Source organism: Neophocaena asiaeorientalis, unplaced genomic scaffold, assembly GCF_003031525.2.
Source record: "Neophocaena asiaeorientalis asiaeorientalis breed wild unplaced genomic scaffold, Neophocaena_asiaeorientalis_V1.1 scaffold162, whole genome shotgun sequence".
In the NCBI taxonomy this organism is placed as follows: domain Eukaryota; kingdom Metazoa; phylum Chordata; class Mammalia; order Artiodactyla; family Phocoenidae; genus Neophocaena; species Neophocaena asiaeorientalis.
This window is the reverse complement of record NW_020172637.1, coordinates 3,280,932-3,300,449: the sequence shown is the minus strand read 5'-3', so window position 1 is coordinate 3,300,449 and position 19,518 is coordinate 3,280,932. Positions and strand designations below refer to the sequence as shown.

Below are 19,518 nucleotides of genomic sequence, written 5' to 3'. Positions count from 1 at the left end.
TTTGGTTTTGGTTTTTTTTGCGGTACGCGGGCCTCTCACTGTTGTGGCCTCTCCCGTTGCAGAGCACAGGCTCCAGACGCCCAGGCTCAGCGGCCATGGCTCACAGGCCCAGCCGCTCCGTGGCATGTGGGATCTTCCTGGACCGGGGCACAAACCTGCGTCCCCTGCATCGGCAGGCGGGCTCTCAACCACTGCGCCACCAGGGAAGCCCTGGGCTTCAATACATTTGATTGATTCACCATGTCCCGTAAGTTTCATATTCTCTAATGTGCCTTTTCCATCTTGTGTGTGTGTGTGTGTGTGTGTGTGTGTGTGTGTGTGTATTTATCCTGTTTTGTATTTTGCATTGATTTTTTAATTGGGGGTTTTAATGTCTTTTATCAGTTTTGCAAAGTTCTCAGATGCTATCTCTTCATATATTGCCTTTGCTCCACTTTCTCTCTTTTTCTTCTGGGTTTCAATACATTTGTTTTTGGTTTTGGTTTTTTTTGCGGTACGCGGGCCTCTCACTGTTGTGGCCTCTCCCGTTGCAGAGCACAGGCTCCAGACGCCCAGGCTCAGCGGCCATGGCTCACAGGCCCAGCCGCTCCGTGGCATGTGGGATCTTCCTGGACCGGGGCACAAACCTGCGTCCCCTGCATCGGCAGGCGGGCTCTCAACCACTGCGCCACCAGGGAAGCCCTGGGCTTCAATACATTTGATTGATTCACCATGTCCCGTAAGTTTCATATTCTCTAATGTGCCTTTTCCATCATTTTGGCCTTCAGTGTTTCAGTCTGGATTTCTCTTCTGGCCTAGCTTTCAGTTTCCCAATTATCTCTTAAGCTGGATTCTAATTCGCTCTTAAACTGGTCCATTGATTTCTAAATTTGTTATTATATTTTTTAGTTCTAGAGTGTCAATTTGCTTACTTTGCCAAAATTTTCCACCCAGCAATTTAATTTCTTAGGCATAGTAATTACAGGGCTTTTTAAAAGTTCATGTCTGATAATTACAACTTTTAGATCTTCTGAGGGTCTCTATTTATTAAAAAACAAAAGAAGAAACAAACAGTTCCTGTCTTTTTGCATGCCTGATAGCTTTGGTTGAGTACCAACTATTGAATATAAAAAATCGATGCAATAATTTGAGTCGCCGGATGATATTATCTTCCTCCAGAGAGATCTTGCTTTCGCTTCTGGCATTTGGTTAGGCTAGGAATCGCTCACTCAAATTCAATCAGAGAGTATTTCAAAGCTAGTTTCAGTCTAATTCCTTGTCATCCTTACTGAAAAGGATTCAGCTAAAAGCCTGGTGTCATTACCAGGACTATTTCCCTTAGTGGGCCCTGAATTTAAATTTGTTTCCTCTCTTCCCTGCAAAAATACCTAAAATTCTTAACAGCTTCTAAGTCTTTCAGTCGTAACTTCCTTCTCTGCTTCTCAGCCTTAGTTTTACTTTGGAACTGTCAAGTGCCTTGAAGTGAAAAGTGAGGCCAAATCAGGATATTACCTCTCTGGGATTCCCTCCTCTCTGAGGTCTTGGTTGCACAAGTCCTTATTGAATTGGTAGCTCAAGTCATTGTTTTATAGTATTTTGTCTGAATATTTGATTAGATGAAACTACATGAAATTTGCAGTTTTCATATCTCAAAACTGGTTGCCTATTGGCAATACCATACGGGTCCCAGTGGGAGGGTTGGTCTGAGACAAACTACTATACCATTGCTAGGAGCAGAATTCTCAAAATCTGGGGTTAAAGTAACCAAATGCTATGAGAGCACTGAATAAGTGTACAAAGATGACTAATACATATATTCATATATAATAAACATGTTCATCAAAGAATATTTTTCCTGTGTAGTAAGGTGTATGCTTCTTATTTCTCAGAGTCAAGTTTAGATGGCAAGTCAACTGCACTAGAAATCTCAATGTAATAAGAAAAAATGATCTGTGTACCGGAAAAGATTATTACTGGGAAATGGTCCTTGTAGCTTATGTTTCTCATTTCTTTTTCTGAAGGATTGCTTATGGATGCCCAAATGCATGAAGTTTGGATGGTCTCTGCCCTATACGCCAACAGATAATGAGTATGGTGCTTGGAAGCACCATTACATTGCTGTGTGCCCAACCTACATTGGCTAACCCCTAGGGAAGCCGCAGCTCTTTATGGGACCCTGAATGAACCCAAAACAGAAGATGAGCAACTACAGGAGAGGCAAAGAGAAAAGTGCCTAAGGAAAATAATTTGGGAGAAAATTGCACTGCATAAGAGTGAGTGGCATTTTACAACTTTATATCTTAACCAAGTATTGTAGAAACCAATGGATTTACATACAAATTCCCACAGAAGATAGCGAGGTCTTTCTGAAACAGCCTGTAAGTGGCATTCTCTAAAGTATCTCAGGACAAACTCTTTTTTCCTTCACTATTAATTAAGAAAAATAAAAAGATTTCTGATAAAATATGTAAGGTCAAATGTCAGTGCCTCTGTGAGACCAAAAATAAGGAGAGAGAAGTACGAATACAGGCAAAAGCAAATAAATAGGATCAGGACAATTCGGAAGAATTAGGATCGGTGAAAAAGGAGGAAAAACGAAAATGGCAACGGAAGCAGGAATAATGACATTTTTTTTTTTAAGTGGAAAGGGAGTAAGGATGAGACACTCTCTGAGCTAAGCCTTCTGATTTACACGGTGTGTAAAGGTAATGAGCAAACCTGATTTGAGTTCTCCCATCTTTTTTTTTCACTTACTCACCCTCTGCGAGATTGTAACAAATGGGAAATTACTTGAAGCCAAGAAGGCCAAAAATGAGGTGAAGCCTACAAACTGATGAACTGGTTTCTACAAGAAAAGAGTTGCTTATTCTCTGAGCTTGTTTCTTGACCTGAAGTGACTGGTAACTTGCAGCCACAGAGCCGAGAGGATAAGAAAACCAAAGAGTGTAAAAAGTGGCTCTAATTACTGCCATCTGGAATACTGCCTTGGAACAGCTTTATTTTTATGCCATTAACTGTGTAGACTTGGCTGGGAGAAGCATGAAGTAAACAGCCGAGCCTGCTGCTGTTTGTTTTTCAGAAGATTTGTTCAAAGTTCGACCCCCTTGGGTGAATGGAACATGCTGCTCTAGATTGTTCGAATCCAAATGCCAACCACGTCTCTCCCAAACTGTGAGGGATCGAGTGGGATTACAGGAAACTTTGGAGAAACAGCTTGTTTTTGCATCTTTAGAAGCTTTGCCCAAGCGGTAAGCAAGCCTCCATCTACTGAAGGTGGAGGACCATCCTATGACACCAAGAATTCATTCTAGAATAATTCAGCTAACATGCAGGGATCTTGTATAATTATATGGCTCTTATCCTATGAAACAGCAATAGAAATAGTTCCTTAATCTTCAAGAACAGTGGTCTTAAACGTGCTTCTTGAAGAGGGAGATACAAAACATTCAAAATTTACGTTTTAAATATTCTTAACCCCGCAAAGAGGCTATATTGTGGACGTACCGTATTTTCTGTATAAAGTTATTGAGCAAAAGTAACATTTTTCCAGAAATTTTTTTGTAAGGAGTAAGCCTATCTGAATGGTGATGGGGGAGGGGTGACTGTGGAGAGAATGGACACCACTCAGAAAATCATGAGGCCCAGGTGATTAAGGAAATTTAAAATCTCTTGGGGCTTCCCTGGTGGCGCAGTGGTTGAGAGTCCGCCTGCCGATGCAGGGGATGCGGGTTCGTGCCCCAGTCCGGGAAGATCCCACATGCCGCGGAGCGGCTGGACTCGTGAGCCATGGCCGCTGAGCCTGCGTGTCCGGAGCATGTGCTCCGCAGCGGGAGAGGCCACGGCAGTGAGAGGCCCGCGTACCGCAAAAAATAAAAATAAATAAATAAAATCTCTTGACTAATCCTTCTACAGATGTCATTTTGAGCCCTTAAGTATGTCACTACATTGGTTTTAAGTGCCCCACAAAAGTAAGTTCCAAGAGCCCTTTCTGGCATCCCACAAATGCAGGAGGAGAGGCCCAGAGGGCAGCTTTGGACCCACTCGCCCAGGAACCCTATTTGCCGTGTCCCTGAAAACCGCAGGGAGAGACAGAGGTACTGAGGCCGCTTGCCTTGTACAGGATAACTGATGTCCAGAGGACACACTGGTGCTCACTTGTCAAAGTCAAATTAAGAGAAAATCAAAACTTCACTTATTCCCCCTTCTTCCCTACAGAAGCAATGTTTCTGGATGCCATTCCTACCCTTTATTATCAAAGAAAAATTGGCATGGAGTTTATAAAAATGACAGCAGCTCTTCACATGCTCTCCAGCCACACTTCATAGTAATATCATCTAGGATTCCTGCATATTAGGTACAGAGTGTGTTAGGAGGCCAGTCCTGTTTTGAATCGGGTCTTTTTCATCTCCCCTAGAGGACGTATGGCAATCTTTTGGTCACCATGTGTACGAAAATGATTCATCTTCTAAAAGGAAAGTGGTCTGATCTAGGTGGAAATGTACAGACCCAAACAGTTTAAAAAAATCAGAAGCAATAAAAATAACCATAAATCAAAATTATTTTTTAAAAAGTATTAAAGACCCAAACTGCCTTGCATTTAGTAGGTGTCCAATACATTTTTACTGAATCGAATTTGTTGCACTTAATCCTTAAAAGAGCAAAGTGACACAAATTATTTTAAATTTTCTTTGGAATGACCAAGGAACTTAATAATATCATATAACTACCATCTCTCAAAAGAAAAATGTCAGAAATCCTACTTTGTGATCTATTTAACGAGGGTGCCATTAGATGAAAATATGCTTTCTATAATGAAGTTATATATTTTAACTTTCAATATAAGAAAAAGGAAGCACAAAGAAGACATAGGAAGCATGTATTTATATATGTATGTATATATGTGTATATATACATGCATTAATATACACATAAGCGCATATATAAGGGATGGCATTAGTAGACTACATTCAATGGCTTACCTAGAAAATTTTTGCAAAAATTTCTTATTTGTAACAAAATGGTTGCTTTCAAGGTATGAAATCACTTTTCTTTTTGGGCATCTAGGAATTGACTTTGATCATTTACAACTGGCTAGCTTAATGGATCCACATGAAAGCAAGATCAGAGTTTTGATCTCCATGTGGGCCATAGATAGTTTCTCTAATGTTTAAAAATGCATAATGCTGGGCACAGAGGATAACTGGTGACAGAGTTAGGGTGAATAAACTGGAATCAAATGAGCCCATTCTCCTATTTGTCTTCTTTACATAAGACTATGCCATAATTACTTATTTGACTATGAATGTAATGGAGGTTTAGGTAAAACCAGAATGTAACCATGTGGCGGTTCTCTATTCAGTTGAACTGTGACCTCCAGAAAGTGGCATGAAGTTTTGGGAAAAATCAATGCCTTCAATGACTTTCCAACCTGTCTGCTGCTAATGAATTAACTATATCACAATGAAAGGTTTATTTGGTTGTTGAATTAAAGGAACAGTGGTTTTAATATTTATTTAAATGGGAAATATTTATCAACATTGATCATTTGAAAATTCATAATTAAGAGGAAAACAAAATCTTTTCTTTCCTTTTTTTTTTTTTTTTGCGGTACGCGGGCCTCTCACTGTTGTGGCCTCTCCCATTGCGGAGCACAGGCTCTGGATGTGCAGGCTCAGCAGCCATGGCTCACGGGCCTAGCAACTCCGCGGCATGTGGGATCTTCCTGGACTGGGGCACGAACCCGTGTCCCCTGCATTGGCAGGCGGATTCTCAACCACTGCGCCACCAGGGAAGCCCCCAAAATCTTTTTAAGAAGTCCATTACAAAATTGTATGATCTCGATTTTATTATTTTTAAAAGCAGTATATATGTCTCTGTGCATGGGTGTGTACAAGGAAAAAAGCTAGAGGAAAATAATTTGTTAGTATTTCTCTCTGAGTGGTGGAGGTACAAATGCACTTAAATTTCCCCTCTTAGAAAACAAAATAATTTAAAAAGGAACCAATGAAGGGGAAATCTTATCTTCTTCCTATAGCTTTTGAAGAAAAACAATAGTCTTTAAAAATCACAGATTACATATTCACTGTTTTTAATTTATTAATAAGTGTTCTAAAGTAATGAGCTTTGGTTCCTACAGCTCTGGTTTCATTTTCTAGATGATGGTGGACAGTGTTAGAGCAGATATGACATTTTGATCTTTCCCCCCTCAGGCTATAAAATTGGTATTAAAAATTTACTGAGGCCTGAAGTGAGAGACTTCTGGGAGAAATTAGGAAGCTATGTGGCCCCTGGAGAAGAAGGGGGTCATGTGGACCTCTTTGTACGACTCGGAGCATCAGGTCAGTTTTGAGAGGTAGTGGTCGTACCTACCTCGTGATGGTATTTTGTGGATTTATAAAATGCCGTCAGTTCAAATGATTCAGTCACATTTATTTTTTATTTTTTTTCTCTTTATACTTCACATACTCAGGTATTTAGGGGGAAAGGGCATCAGAGTTAGTGGTCAGAGTAACTGTCCCTAAAGAAATAAAGTCACTAGTGGCAAGAGCCAGCCAGGAAATGTATTTCTGTTTCTTCTGAGTATTAAAAATGGTGAAGTGCCTTGTAAAGATGTGTGGTAGCTGATGATCTTAAGTGCCTACCTGTCTAATATCAGCCATATTTAACAGATATCTGTTAAATAAAAGCTCTGTATTCATGGACTCATGGGCTATGTTTTTTTTGTTTGTCTGTTTTTGTTGGTTTTTTAATCAAGCAGAGGAGAGGGAGTGTGAAATTAAAGTTTCTCAAATTGTTTCTTACTACCCATTCCTTAGGGAACTGTGAGTTTTAAAGTTCTTAATCCTCAGATTTCACTGAACTATTCAGTACATACAAAGCATGACCCTGGCAGGATTCCATGAGGCAAAAGAAAAAGGATAGGAAGGAGTTTAAAAAAAACGAAGTATAAATTATTGTAAAAAAAATTTTTTTTTTTTACAGTTACTACAATTACATAATCTCAACTATGTAGAAAATAGGCATAGAAAACTCTAGGAGGAAATATAACAAACTCTTAACACCATCTATTTCTGGATGTGTTTTTCAAATTTCCTACTTTTAAAATCAGTTTGAAAAGAGTAAGTTACAAAGAATATGGAAGGTGTGATCCCAATGCTTAAGTCCCGTGTATGTGTCGGGGAGGGTGGTGGTGGTGTGTGTGTATAAAAGGGGTTTGGAAGGATGTATACCAACATGCTAACAATAGTTGGATGAGTGAGTTTTCCTTTCTTTTTTTTTTCCTTTTTCTTTTATCTCTTTTATTTGCCTCTATTTTCTGTAGTGAACTAGTATTACTTTTAAAATGAGAGCAAAACAAATTTTCTAAAATTTGCTTTGGAAAAAAAGAAAGGATGAGGGAAAGTAAAGTATTCAAAGGCCGAGAGAATGAGGGTGAAAAGGGAAAAGAATAATAGATTTGGTGACACAAAAATGGTCTCAAGTGAAACTTAATGGTCTTCAAACAATGGATCTCCCACCGCCATTCTGGGCTCCAAAATAATCGCTGAACTTCGTGTCAAATATAATTTCCACCTGGGTGAACCATCGAGCCCCTGGTTCAGTCAGAAGGCCCAGGCTTCTCAGTCACAAATCTCTTTCCCACCTCCTCAGGCATCACTCTTGAGCTTGTCCTCCCCGGTAGCTGTATCACCTCTGAAATCTTGATCTCAAGCATTTGTCTCTCCGAGTACAACTTCCAAATCATATACTCAAGTATTCCCACTCTATCAGTTCTTCGTCTGAGGACGTCCAATGCACACACTCCCACTTTTTCACTCTCTATCACCATGGCTTCGACCTTGGTTCCTTCCTCATTAAACTTGGATTTAATGGTTCGTCATTATCATTACTCTCTTGCAAAGAATCTGAACTTCTTTGTTTCTTTTTCTCCTGGCCAAATCCCAGCTCATTTGGCTAAGTCCCAATGCTGGTTAAAACACAACCATCTGCATAATCTATGCCTGCCTGTACTAAAGCAGCTGAAATGAAGACTGTTGGAAAGAGTAATACAACTGTTCTTACTGATCTAACTTTAATGGCATAAATATCAAATGGGATTGCAGCTCTGATAAGCAATCCTATCACATTTCCTTGGTAAATTCGTTTCCCCACTCTTAAAATGACTATGTTGTCCCTTCTCTCCTTTTTTTTTTTTTTTTTTTTTTTTTTTTTTTTTTTTTGCGGTACGCGGGCCTCTCACTGTTGTGGTCTCTCCCGTTGCGGAGCACAGGCTCCAGACGAGCAGGCTCAGCGGCCATGGCTCACGGGCCCAGCTGCTCCGCGGCATGCCCACATATGCCCGGACCGGGGCACGAACCCGTGTCCCCTGCATCGGCAGGCGGACTCTCAACCGCTGCGCCACCAGGGAAGCCCTCTTCTCTCCTTTAGTCAATCTTTCAATAACTCTCTCACTTGATTTCACCTTTTACTTCCCTAAGGAAACTCCTTAATTTACCGCCCACCACAAAATCCACCACCTATCCCACCTCTTACCTTCATTCTGTCTTCCCTTCTGTTACGATGGAAGAAGCACCCCTGCTCGAATCAAACATCAACTACTCCGCTTGGACTCTGTAACACATCGCCTTTCACCTTCCCAAGACGTCATTCCTATGCTCAAATCCTCCCCCACAGCCTCAGCCCTCTTTCTTCATTGGATTATTCCTATCAAATCAAGAACACCTGTAGTAGCTCCTCCCCTCTCGCTCCCCCCCACCAAAAAGAGAGACCGTAAACTTTGTCTCACCAATTTTTGAGCGTACTATACCAGTGGTTCTCAAACTTTTCACGTGTATTTGACTCACAGAGGGCTTGTTACAATCCGCATTGCTGGGTCCCAGCCTAGAGTTTCGGATTCAGTAGGTCTGGCACAGGGACTGAGAATTTGCCTTTCTAACAAGTTCCCAGGTGATGCCAATGCTGCTTAACCCGGGGGCCACACTTGGAGAACTGCTGGTCTAGCTGACTGCCCTCACCTTCCTCGCCTCTCACTCACCCCTCAAGCTCGTCCAAGTGGTCTCCTTCTGCTGAAATCACTTTGGGAAAACTATAAGTGACTCTCATGTGCCCAAATCCGACGGTCCCTTCTCCATCCTCACCGGGACTTGACCTCTCAGCGGCATTCGAGGAGGGTGAAGACTTCTGGAAACTCTCCTTCTTCCCGTGCTTTCCCCAATACTACCCTCTCCTTGTTTGCCTCCTACCTCAGGGGTCTCTTCCTCTCAGACTCCTTTGCTGGCTCCCGCTTCTCCTCCTCAAGACCCTTAAATGTGTCCCGGGGGCTTCCCTGGTGGCGCAGTTGTTGAGAGTCCGCCTGCCGATGCAGGGGACACGGGTTCATGCCCCGGTCCGGGAAGATCCCACATGCCGCGGAGCGGCTGGGCCCGTGAGCCATGGCCACTGAGCCTGCGCATCCAGAGCCTGTGCATCCGGAGCCTGTGCTCCGCAACAGGAGAGGCCACTACAGTGAGAGGCCCGCGTACCACAAAAAAAAAAAAAAAAAAAGTGTCCCGGACTTGATCTCGGGCTCACATCCTTTCCATGACTACACTCTTCCCCCAGGGAGCCTCATTTATTCCTATGACTCTACATTCAACCTGGATGCTGAAGACTCCCAAACTTATGTCTCCAGCTCTAAAATCTCTCAGCTGCACTCATATCTAGCCTTTACTCGACATCTTCATGTGGGTGTTTAGTTTGCATGGCTAATGGGCATCTCAAAGTTCACACGCCTACAGCAGACTCTTGATTGCCTCCCAGCACAAACCTCCCCCTCCCCCAGGATTCCTCACTTAAGATATCATCATTCACCAGTTACTGCATAAGCCAGACACCTAAAATTCATCTTTCTTGGCATTACTTAAATTGTTTAAACAGCTTTATTAAGGTACAATTGATATACAGTATTTCAAGTGTGTAATTTGATAAATTTTTTAAGTGATTTTAAAATTTTTATTTATTTATTTTTGGCTGTGTTGGGTCTTCATTGCTGCACTCGGGCTTTCTCCAGTTGCAGCGAGCAGGGGATATTCTTCGTTGCAGTGCGTGGGCTTCTCTTGTTGCGGAGCACGGCCTCTAGGTGCGCTTGCTTCAGTAGTTGTGGCTTGTGGGCTCTAGAGCACAGGCTCAGTAGTTGTGGCACATGGGCTTAGTGGCTCCTCAGCATGTGGGATCTTCCCGGCCCAGGGATGGAACCTGTGTCCCCTGCATTGGCAGGCGGATTCTTAACCACTGTGCCACCAGGGAAGTCCCTAATTTGATAAATTTTGACATATGTCTGTCTACACACTATGTGAAACCATAAACCAATCAAGATAATGAACACATTCATCATCCCCCCAAATTTTCCTCCTGCCACTTTGCAATTTCTCACTCTGCTTCTCCACTCCAACCTGAGGCAACCACTGATTTCACAATATATTAGTTTGCACTTTATAGAATTTTCCATAAATGGAATCATACAGTATGCATGCTTTTTTGTCAGGCTTCCTTCACTCCAAATAGTTATTTTAGATTCATCCACTTCATGCTGTTATCAATTGTTCATTCCTTTTTACTGCTGGGAATGATTATATTGTATAGATATACCACAACTTGTTCCATTCACCTGTTGATAGATATTTGAGTTCTTTCCAGTTTGGGGCTTTTACAAGTAAAGCTGCTGTGAACATATGCTTTCATTTCTCTTGGGAAAATACCTAGGAGTGGAATGAATGGGTCATATGATAGGTGTATGTTTAACTTTAGGAAAAAACAAAAAAGAAAAGCTAAACTGTTTTCCAAAGTGGTTGTGTCATTTTATATTTCCATTCCAGCTGCCCAGCACTTGGTAGGGTCAGTCTTCTTAATCTGAGCCATTCAAGTGGGTATGTCGTGGTATCTCACTGTAGTTTTAATTTGCATTTTCTCTAATGACTAATGATGTTGAGCATCTTTCCATGTGCTTATTTGCCATTTGTCTTCCTTGGTGAAGTGTCTGTTCAAATCTTTTGCTCATTTTAAAAATTAGGTTTTTTTGTTTTTTACTGAGAGATCCTTGTATATTCTGGAAAAGTTGTTTGCAAATATTTTCTCCTAGTCTATGACTTATCTTTTCCTTCTCTGAATAGTTTCTTTTGAAGACAAGAAATTCTTAATTTTGATAAAGTCAAATTTATCCATCTTTAAGTTTTATAAATCATGCTTTTGATGTCATATCTAAAAACTCTACCTAACCAAGGTCACTTCTGTGTTTTCTCCTAAATTGTTTATAGTCTTAAGTTTGAAATTTGGGTTTGTGATCCATTTGATTTACACTTTTTCTTTTTTTAAATAGAACACAAGGTATGGATTGGAGTTTTTTGTTTTTTTTTTAAACACATGTGGCTATCTATCAAATTATTTCAACACCATTCCTTGTAAAGACCATCCTTTTCCTGGTGGATTTCATTTGCATCTTTGTTGAAATCAACTGACTATATATGTGTAGGTAACTTATGAATGCTCTTTAATTTCACTGAGCTATTTGTCAGTGAAAACATTAGACACCAATAAGTGAGAGACACCCCGACCTTTGAGCCACTACCGTCTCATTGCAAGCAACTGAAACAAGTTGGAGTAATTATTTACTCCTAGACCACAAAGAATTAAAATATATTACCCTATAGTTTTATTTGAAGTAGTTCAATCTATATGCTGTGTTACCAAAGAAGGGGTAAAATTAATGCTAAAATTTGACCATTGTATTCCATTATATGTTTAACAGTTTTAAATCTGTCCCCTTACAATGAGACTTCTTTGAATCAGACTATTTTAGAAAATATATGTAGACTTTTCTCTGTCTTTGGCCTGAGAATTCCAAATTTGAAAATTAGCACCAGGTCAAACTTCTCGCCTCTTTCTCCAACCTGTTGTCAGTCCTCCTGAATAAAGTGTCTGGACTTCAGCACTTAGGGGTGAACTGCAAAGTGTTGATGGACTATTCCATGAGGGATTTGAATTGAAGACAAGACCTACAAGTGGCCTTTCTTGGCCAGCTCATTAGTGCTTCTAAGTAATATTTAACTGTTCATGGCAAAACCTGTGAGCAAACTCATGAAAGTATTTTTGGCTGTGCAGAGGCAGGAACAGAAGTTCTTTCTCAGCTGTCTCAACTGACTGGCACGTTATTGACCACCCCCCACTGGGATTGCCACCGGCTCGTACCAACACAGTAAGGGAATATGGGCACTGACCACCGTGCCCATTGACAGCCACCAGCTCCAGGATCACCAAGGACAAAGCACAGCTCATAATCCTGGTTCTGGCAATGGTTCATTCCTCTCTGAAGGAATGCTGTCACTTCCCAAACTAGGTCATTTCTCATCACTCAGAATGGGATTATTATTGCTCAGAAGGGGATTATTACTACAAATATTTGCTTCAAGCCATCACTTGCAAAAACTCTGTTGAAAACACCAGCTTTAACAGCTAAACAAAGATGTATAGTAGCTGATTTAGAGAAATAATAAATACAGAGAACAATTTTTCTTAGTAAAACATTATCAATGTGCTTTCATTTGGAAAAATGAATTGCAGCTATAAAGAGATGGTGAAGGGACCAGCTCAAGTTTCATTATCCGAGAGGAAGAACAAAGGTAAAATACACCTGAGAGCAAAATTTCACTTAGATACTAAAGCTGCAACTGTTGGATCAAAATGTAACATAGGCTGACCAACAGAGAGAGCCAAATTGCTTTGCTATAATAACGTTAATCATTTACCCCTTCAAAAATCCCTCACCTTCTATCAAAGAGGACTCAGAGTGATGTAAAACTATATAAAGCATTGCTTCTCTAATCCTGAACGCTAAGGGCCTTTCAAGACTGAGGAAAGCCGGCATGATTGGGAGGCTTGTAAGGGAAAAGTTTCCATATAGATACAACAAAAAGCACATCGACCTAATATAGTTTTGTAGCAGAAGTGTTTGTTAATTTTAGTTTATATAGCACCATCATCCAATGAGAGCATATTTGGCCCCGAGCAGGGAGGAATCAGCCTTGCAGAGACAGCGGGGTGCAGACACTGCTGTTTATAAAATAGGTTTTCTTCTTTTTTTCCTCCTCTGTCTCCTTTTCCTCCTTTTCCCACTCTTCTTCTTCTCCTTCTAGAAGAACATGTTACAAATACTTTCACGTTTATCAGCAAAAAATGTGGGGAGAAGAATCAAACTGTCCATTTAGGACAGAAAATCAAATTTCACTTGGCCCTGTAACATTCAGTCACTGATTTTCAAGGAGAGGAACTTTCTTAAGCACCCAGTACAGTCTTGTAGAGATATTTGTAGAGAAAGAGTAGCTTGACATGATGTAAACAAGATACAGGCTTGGCTACAATGGGGATGACTTTGGATGACATGATGGGGAAACCAGGCAGAGTGGGGTTTTTCTGTATTTTTATTTTTAGGTTGTAAACATACAATTGTATATCCTTACTTGGATGTCTATTCTGCTTTCTGATGCAAAAATCCAGCAGCTATTTAATTTTTGATTTCAAATACAGTATAACATGTCAGCCTTATCCATCAAAGAGTAGATAGGCATTTGAAATTATTCATTGCATCCTTTTTGCATTTCTAATTTTACCTTTGAAAGCAGACTATGGGTGTTTATCTTAGTCTTCTAATGAGAAAGGATAATAAGCCTGATATAAATGCAATTAAGTTTTTTTTCATCCTGTAAACAGGAAGAATTCTTTCATCTGAGCTTAAGTCTGCGATGCTAAAAGGAGAAAATAATGTCAGTTCTTAGTGACTGGCTGGGACGGCGGTGGGAAAGGGCGCCCCCTTCCACTTACTTCAGCGAATCAAAGCTGCAGACATGGTCCAGCCTCACCGACTTCCTGGAAGACACCTTGAAATCAGTAAGGCAACAGCTAAGTCCTCTCTTCAAGGAGTTGCAGAAGAACGTAAGTGGCAGGATGACAGGTAAGAACTCTTGCTACTTCTGTTGCAACTTAATTTTGAAGCTTGTTAACACATCCAGAGTGAATACAAGTGTAGGAATGCACAAGTAAAAGTTGACTCTTAAGCATCTTTGGTAAAACTTTATTCCCTTTGTTTTTCATATCTCCTAAGAAAAAATATATTCATCTTCAAAATGCTGACGCTAGTTCCTGGGTTCAAATTTTACCATCTTATTAATTCTGTGTCAGTCAATTGTTTACCTAGGCAAAATTCACTGTTTGCTAAGCCAGAGAGTTCGTCCATTTCCCTCTACAATTTGCTCTAAAAGTTAATTGCCAACATCCCAATTAAGCATCTCTTAGACCACAGCACCCATGACTTAAATTGTTCTATAATTAAGTTCTATTTATTTTCTATCTAAAATATTTAATTTGGTGATGGGCTCCATGGACAAGCCTATCGGACATCACTGAATGTGTTTTCTCATTGACACGTCATACTCATGATCCAATTATCACAATAAAGTCTTTTGGAAACCATTTCCTGTTTCAACTTTAGATCTTCATCTAAACCAGTCAGTTCTTTAAAATGAAGTGTTTAAAAACAAACAAACAAGCAAAGCCCACCTATTTAAATAGGTTTCTCGTGTGTCTTTAACTGCCTACTCATTTCTCTCTAACTCTTCACGTCACTGAAGCGCTGTACCAATCAAGTCATAAGTCTCACTTCTTCCCTTCCCCCGCCCTGCTCCTCATTTGACATCTGTTAACATAATTACTGTCTACACAAGAGCTGTAACACACAAATATGCATGGGGATATTTTATGTCAACATATGCCTACATCTCTTTACACAAAGGTCTCCAAAGCAGGGATTTGTCTTCTTGGTTTTCTAGGCTTTTTTTGTTGTTGTTTTGTTTTGTTTTTTTGCGGTACGCGGGCCTCTCACTGTTGTGGCCTCTCCCGTTGCGGAGCACAGGCTCCGGACGCGCAGTCTCAGCGGCCATGGCTCACGGGCGCAGCCGCTCCGCGGCATGTGGGATCTTCCCGGACCGGGGCACGAACCTGTGTCCCCTGCATCGGCAGGCGGACTCTCAACCACTGCGCCACCAGGGAAGCCCTGTCTTCTTGGTTTTAACTCTACCACATTTAGTAGATGTTCAACCAGTATTTTAAAAGTTATGAGACTATAAACAAGGAGAAATTATTTTTCCTGGTTCTTTCACAGATATTAAGGACTAGAAAGAAAAGTGGCAAGAGGAATGATAGAAGTATGTCATGTAGGTCATAAGCAATGAAAAGTCAAATGGAAAAAGGTTGTTTTTCAAATAAATGCAAGTTTTTCAAAATATTTTTAAAATGTAGAAGATGTATGTTTGTATGTTATTCCCTATGGACTTAAAATATTTACGGATTTGAGCACAAAGCTAATGCAGAATATGGAAGCGTTTTTGGTGGAATTGAGAATCTAAACTTTATAAGGTTTTTTTTCACATGTTCTTTCCTTGTCCAATTTACAGATTTCATTCAATACCAGCTCTGTCAGGGTGGGTACGTTCTATACGCTACACATCTAGACGCTTTTGCTCATTTTCTACTTTATCATGGTAGATAACATGGCATAGTAGAATTTTTATTCTTAGTCTGTGTTTTTATCCACTAACAAGCAACTGTGAGGACTGAGTTTTCTTCTTGATCATATCTCTTACATATTTTAATTACAGGCCTATCACCTTATATTTTCAGGGCAATTTGTATCTGACACCATGAGTATGGCTAACATTCTGAATAACCAAGAAATTATACAAGCTCTGGCAGAGGGATTGATTGAACTTTCAAAAGAAAATTCTGTAAGTGTTCCTTTGAATAAAACAAAGTACAAGGGCTTCCCTGGTGGTGCAGTGGTTGAGAGTCCGCCTGCCCATGCAGGGGACACGGGTTTGTGCCCTGGTCCGGGAAGATCCCACATGCCGCGGAGCAGCTGCGCCCATGAGCCATGGCCGCTGAGCCTGCATGTCTGGAGCCTGTGCTCTGCAATGGGAGAGGCCACAACAGTGAGAGGCCCGCGTAAAGTACAAAAACCCCAACCTTAAATAAATTTTTAGTTTGCATTTATTGTTTTTTTACCAGTTTATCCCTCTGGGACACAATTCCTCAGAGGAAGTGCAGCAATTTATGAAAAAAAGCCACTGAGAGATTCTGAACCCAAGATGTATTAGCTGCATAAAATAGACATATAGGAAAAATCTCGATAAGTTAAAGATGATCACATGATGCACTGTTTTCTGTCTTGTGATTAATTTCAGTCAGAAGTGTCTTTAAAAAACATGTTTAGTGGCTTATATTTCACATAAACATTATTCAACAGTTAAAACAATTATGGCAGAAAACCTGAGAAAGTGTGAAATCAGATATAAAAAGATGAAGGGCAAGGAAGGCTAGATAAGAGAGGAAAGAGAACACAGAAGAACAGAAGTAAGCAAATCAGTAATTTGGGTGGGCAGAGGCATGGGGGAAAGGCTGAAGAAGCATTTTCATCAGAAACAAATCTTGAACGCTTTTCTACAAAGGTCAGTCCACATACCAGGACACAGTGAGTAGAGGCAGTGTACAGAACACACTCTGCCCCAAGACCATGGCAAGGTTATAGGAAAGTAAAATACAGTCAGCCATACGTATCCGTGGATTCTGCACCTATGGGTCCTGCATCCTAGGACAACTAACCACATGTGGAAAATATAGGGGAAAAAAATTCCAGAAAGTTCCGAAAAGCAAAACTTGAATTGGGCTGTGCACTGACAACTATTAACATTGTACGAGGTATTAAGCAATAGATGATTTAAAGTATACGGGAGGATATCCTAGGTTACATGCAAGTAGTACACCATTTTACATAAGAGACTTGAATACCCGAGAATTTTGGCACCTGCCGGGATCCTGGAGCCAATCTCCGTGGATACGGAGGGACAGTTGTATGCAGTGCTCAGTTCAGGGGCAGTTGAGAATAGGACAGGAGTAGGGCCGATATTAACATACCTGATGCTGTGTAAGGTCTCTAGTTTTCCAAGGAAAAATTCTCAAATCCTTCCCTCTCACTGTAGTAATTCCACTTTGTGGGTGCTTTTACAACGTCTTTGGACACTCTCTCCTTATCTATCGTGGTTTCAACTTGGCTTCCTGGGTAAGCACCAGACATCTCCTGGGTACGCTGTCCAGTGAGAACCCTGGGGAGTTGCCGTTAGCCATGAATTTCTTCCCTGAAGACTCAGCTCCGCACCGCACTAGCCAATCCTCAGGCAGCTCAGTGGTAAAGGCCCTGGAAAACTTTGCTGATAATATGATCAGAGACGTTTACAGGGATGATCCTGAGGCCCTGAAATTCTCCGCACCGTCCCCAAACACCAACGAATTAGTCAACATGTTTGGTGTAGGTTCATGGTACTTATTACCGTCAAATTATTTTAAAATAACCTTGTATGATATAATTTTGGTGGTGCTCAAACCTACAGTCAGAGCGGCAACCAAATTTGGGATGTTTTCCCCGGGAATTCTGCTGCTGGAGCCTCTCCCCCAGACCTTCTTTTTCCTGTGAAGACACAAGAGTTGTCCTGTCCCCTTTCCTCATCTGGCTAAAAAGTGTGGGCCACTTTGGTTCTGAAGATCTTGAGACCCTCCCACAAGATCTTGGCATCCTAACTGAACTGTGACCATAAGCTGAGAATCAAGATTAACTGGAAAGCTCCATTTACTGACGCTAATTGAATAACAGTTACTTTGTTTTCTGGACTTGCAAATTAATTAGGTAGAGAGATGAAAACTCTACTTAAAAAATGTGTTTTCTGCTGCACTTCTGTTGACCTGTATTTGAAATACAAATTTGCTTGGCTGGGGGGGTGGATTTTTCAGGACAACCCTCTGAAATTTTTGTCATATTTTCTGCTGAAGAAATGTAGTAAAAAGAGCAGACTTGGAAGGAAATGTTATTCTGACAAAATGTGACCCAAAGGCAACATGCAATTTACTCATGAAGGTAAAGCTGCTGCTACATTTTTATGCCATTGCTTCACTGTAAGTTAGACACATGTGCTTAAGAAATTCATAAACAAAAGCGATAATTCTACCTGGAAAGCTTTCACCTGGTCATTTCTCCTAAGAACTTCCTTTTCATGGATTATTATTAAAAAAGTATGCTTTGTAGTTTCATAATGTGAGTAACATCTAAGCCACTTACAAGCATACGTGGCATCACACTGACGGGAGTAAAACTAGTTGGCTTTTGGGGGAAGAACTGGATACTCGCATTCTGCCCAACATAACTTAAAGAATTTTTTTTTTCATCTGTGGCCCAGGACACTTTTTTGGTGAAACTAAAAATGGTTCTTCTTTTTTTTCAAATTTAAGTTGAGATTCAAATTCATAAAAGTAAAAAAGTGGGTTTGAAGCTAGTTCTTCAGTCAAGAAAAAATAATTTTGCCAGTACTATATTCAGAATCTGCACATTCTTGGTTAAGCGAAATCATCTGTATTCAGGAAACACTGAAAATTGCATCGTCATTCAGAGAGCTGATTTCTATGAAAATGTCATTTCATGCCCATTGAAAAAGCACCTATCTGTGATGACTGAAGGCTTGGATGCCACCCCCAACACAAAGTCACCATGGACAGTGTTAGGAGGAATAGACTTGTGGGTTCCTCCAGCAGGCAAATCGTGTGTTGCCCCATTAACCTGATATTCTGGAAGTTTTTGTCCACCTGGCTTTAGAGGACAGCACAGCGCAGGGAGGGGCAAACAGGGTGGACGGCTGGAGGCAGCGTCCCCTCCACCAGACTTGCTCAGCAGAACGGAAGGCCTGCAGTTATTCAGCCCCCGCCCTCTGTCGTTAGCGGACTGTGCACCTTAGCGGCCCCTCCTCCCCCTGAAGTGGCTTATTCTTCCCAACCACAAGCATCCTCCCCGAGAGGAGTCTTAATAAACACATTCGCAGGGACATCTAAACCCTTTAGAGGTCCGAGCCCTGCTTCTCTGACGCCCCACCCCTAAATCTCTCTCTTTAGGAAACGCCCACGGACCATGTATTCATCAGGGTTCTCCAGAGAAGCAGAACCAATAGGATGTGAGTGTATATATAGAGAAAGAGATTTGTTATAAGGAATTGGCTCGTGCAGTTGTGGAGGCTGCCAAGTTCTAAGATCTGCAGCATGAGTCAGGGAGCTGGAGACTAGGAGAGCTAATGGAGTAGTTCCAGTTCAAAGGCAGGGCAGGCTAGAGACCCAGGAAGAGCTGATGTTTCAGCTAAAATACAAAGGCAGGGAAAAGCCAATGTCCCAGTCTGAAGGCTATCAGGTAGGAGGAATTTTCTCTTACTTGCAAGAGGGTCAGCCTTTTTGTTCCACTCAGGCCTTCAACTGATTGGATGAGGCCCATCCACGTTAGAGAGGACAATCTGCTTTAGTCATTCTCCTGATTTAAATGTTAATCTCATCCAAAAACATCCTAGCAGACATACCCAGGATAACGTTTGGCCAACATTTGGGCACTCTGTGGGCTGGTCAAGTTGGTGTATAAAATTAACCATCACA

At 41.0% G+C, this 19,518-nt stretch overlaps 1 protein-coding gene across 1 annotated transcript in view; it reads left to right on the top strand.

Annotated features, from left to right (window-relative positions):
• Positions 1–19,518, top strand: part of ECT2L (epithelial cell transforming 2 like) — a 75,219-nt gene that overhangs the window by 34,684 nt on the left and 21,017 nt on the right. Inside the window, 10 exon segments of the mRNA XM_024739418.1 lie at positions 1,999–2,094; positions 2,097–2,252; positions 3,059–3,227; positions 4,195–4,324; positions 4,394–4,469; positions 6,189–6,317; positions 12,115–12,173; positions 12,175–12,208; positions 13,778–13,960; positions 15,685–15,788. Coding sequence (XP_024595186.1) covers positions 1,999–2,094; positions 2,097–2,252; positions 3,059–3,227; positions 4,195–4,324; positions 4,394–4,469; positions 6,189–6,317; positions 12,115–12,173; positions 12,175–12,208; positions 13,778–13,960; positions 15,685–15,788 — 1,136 coding nt within the window.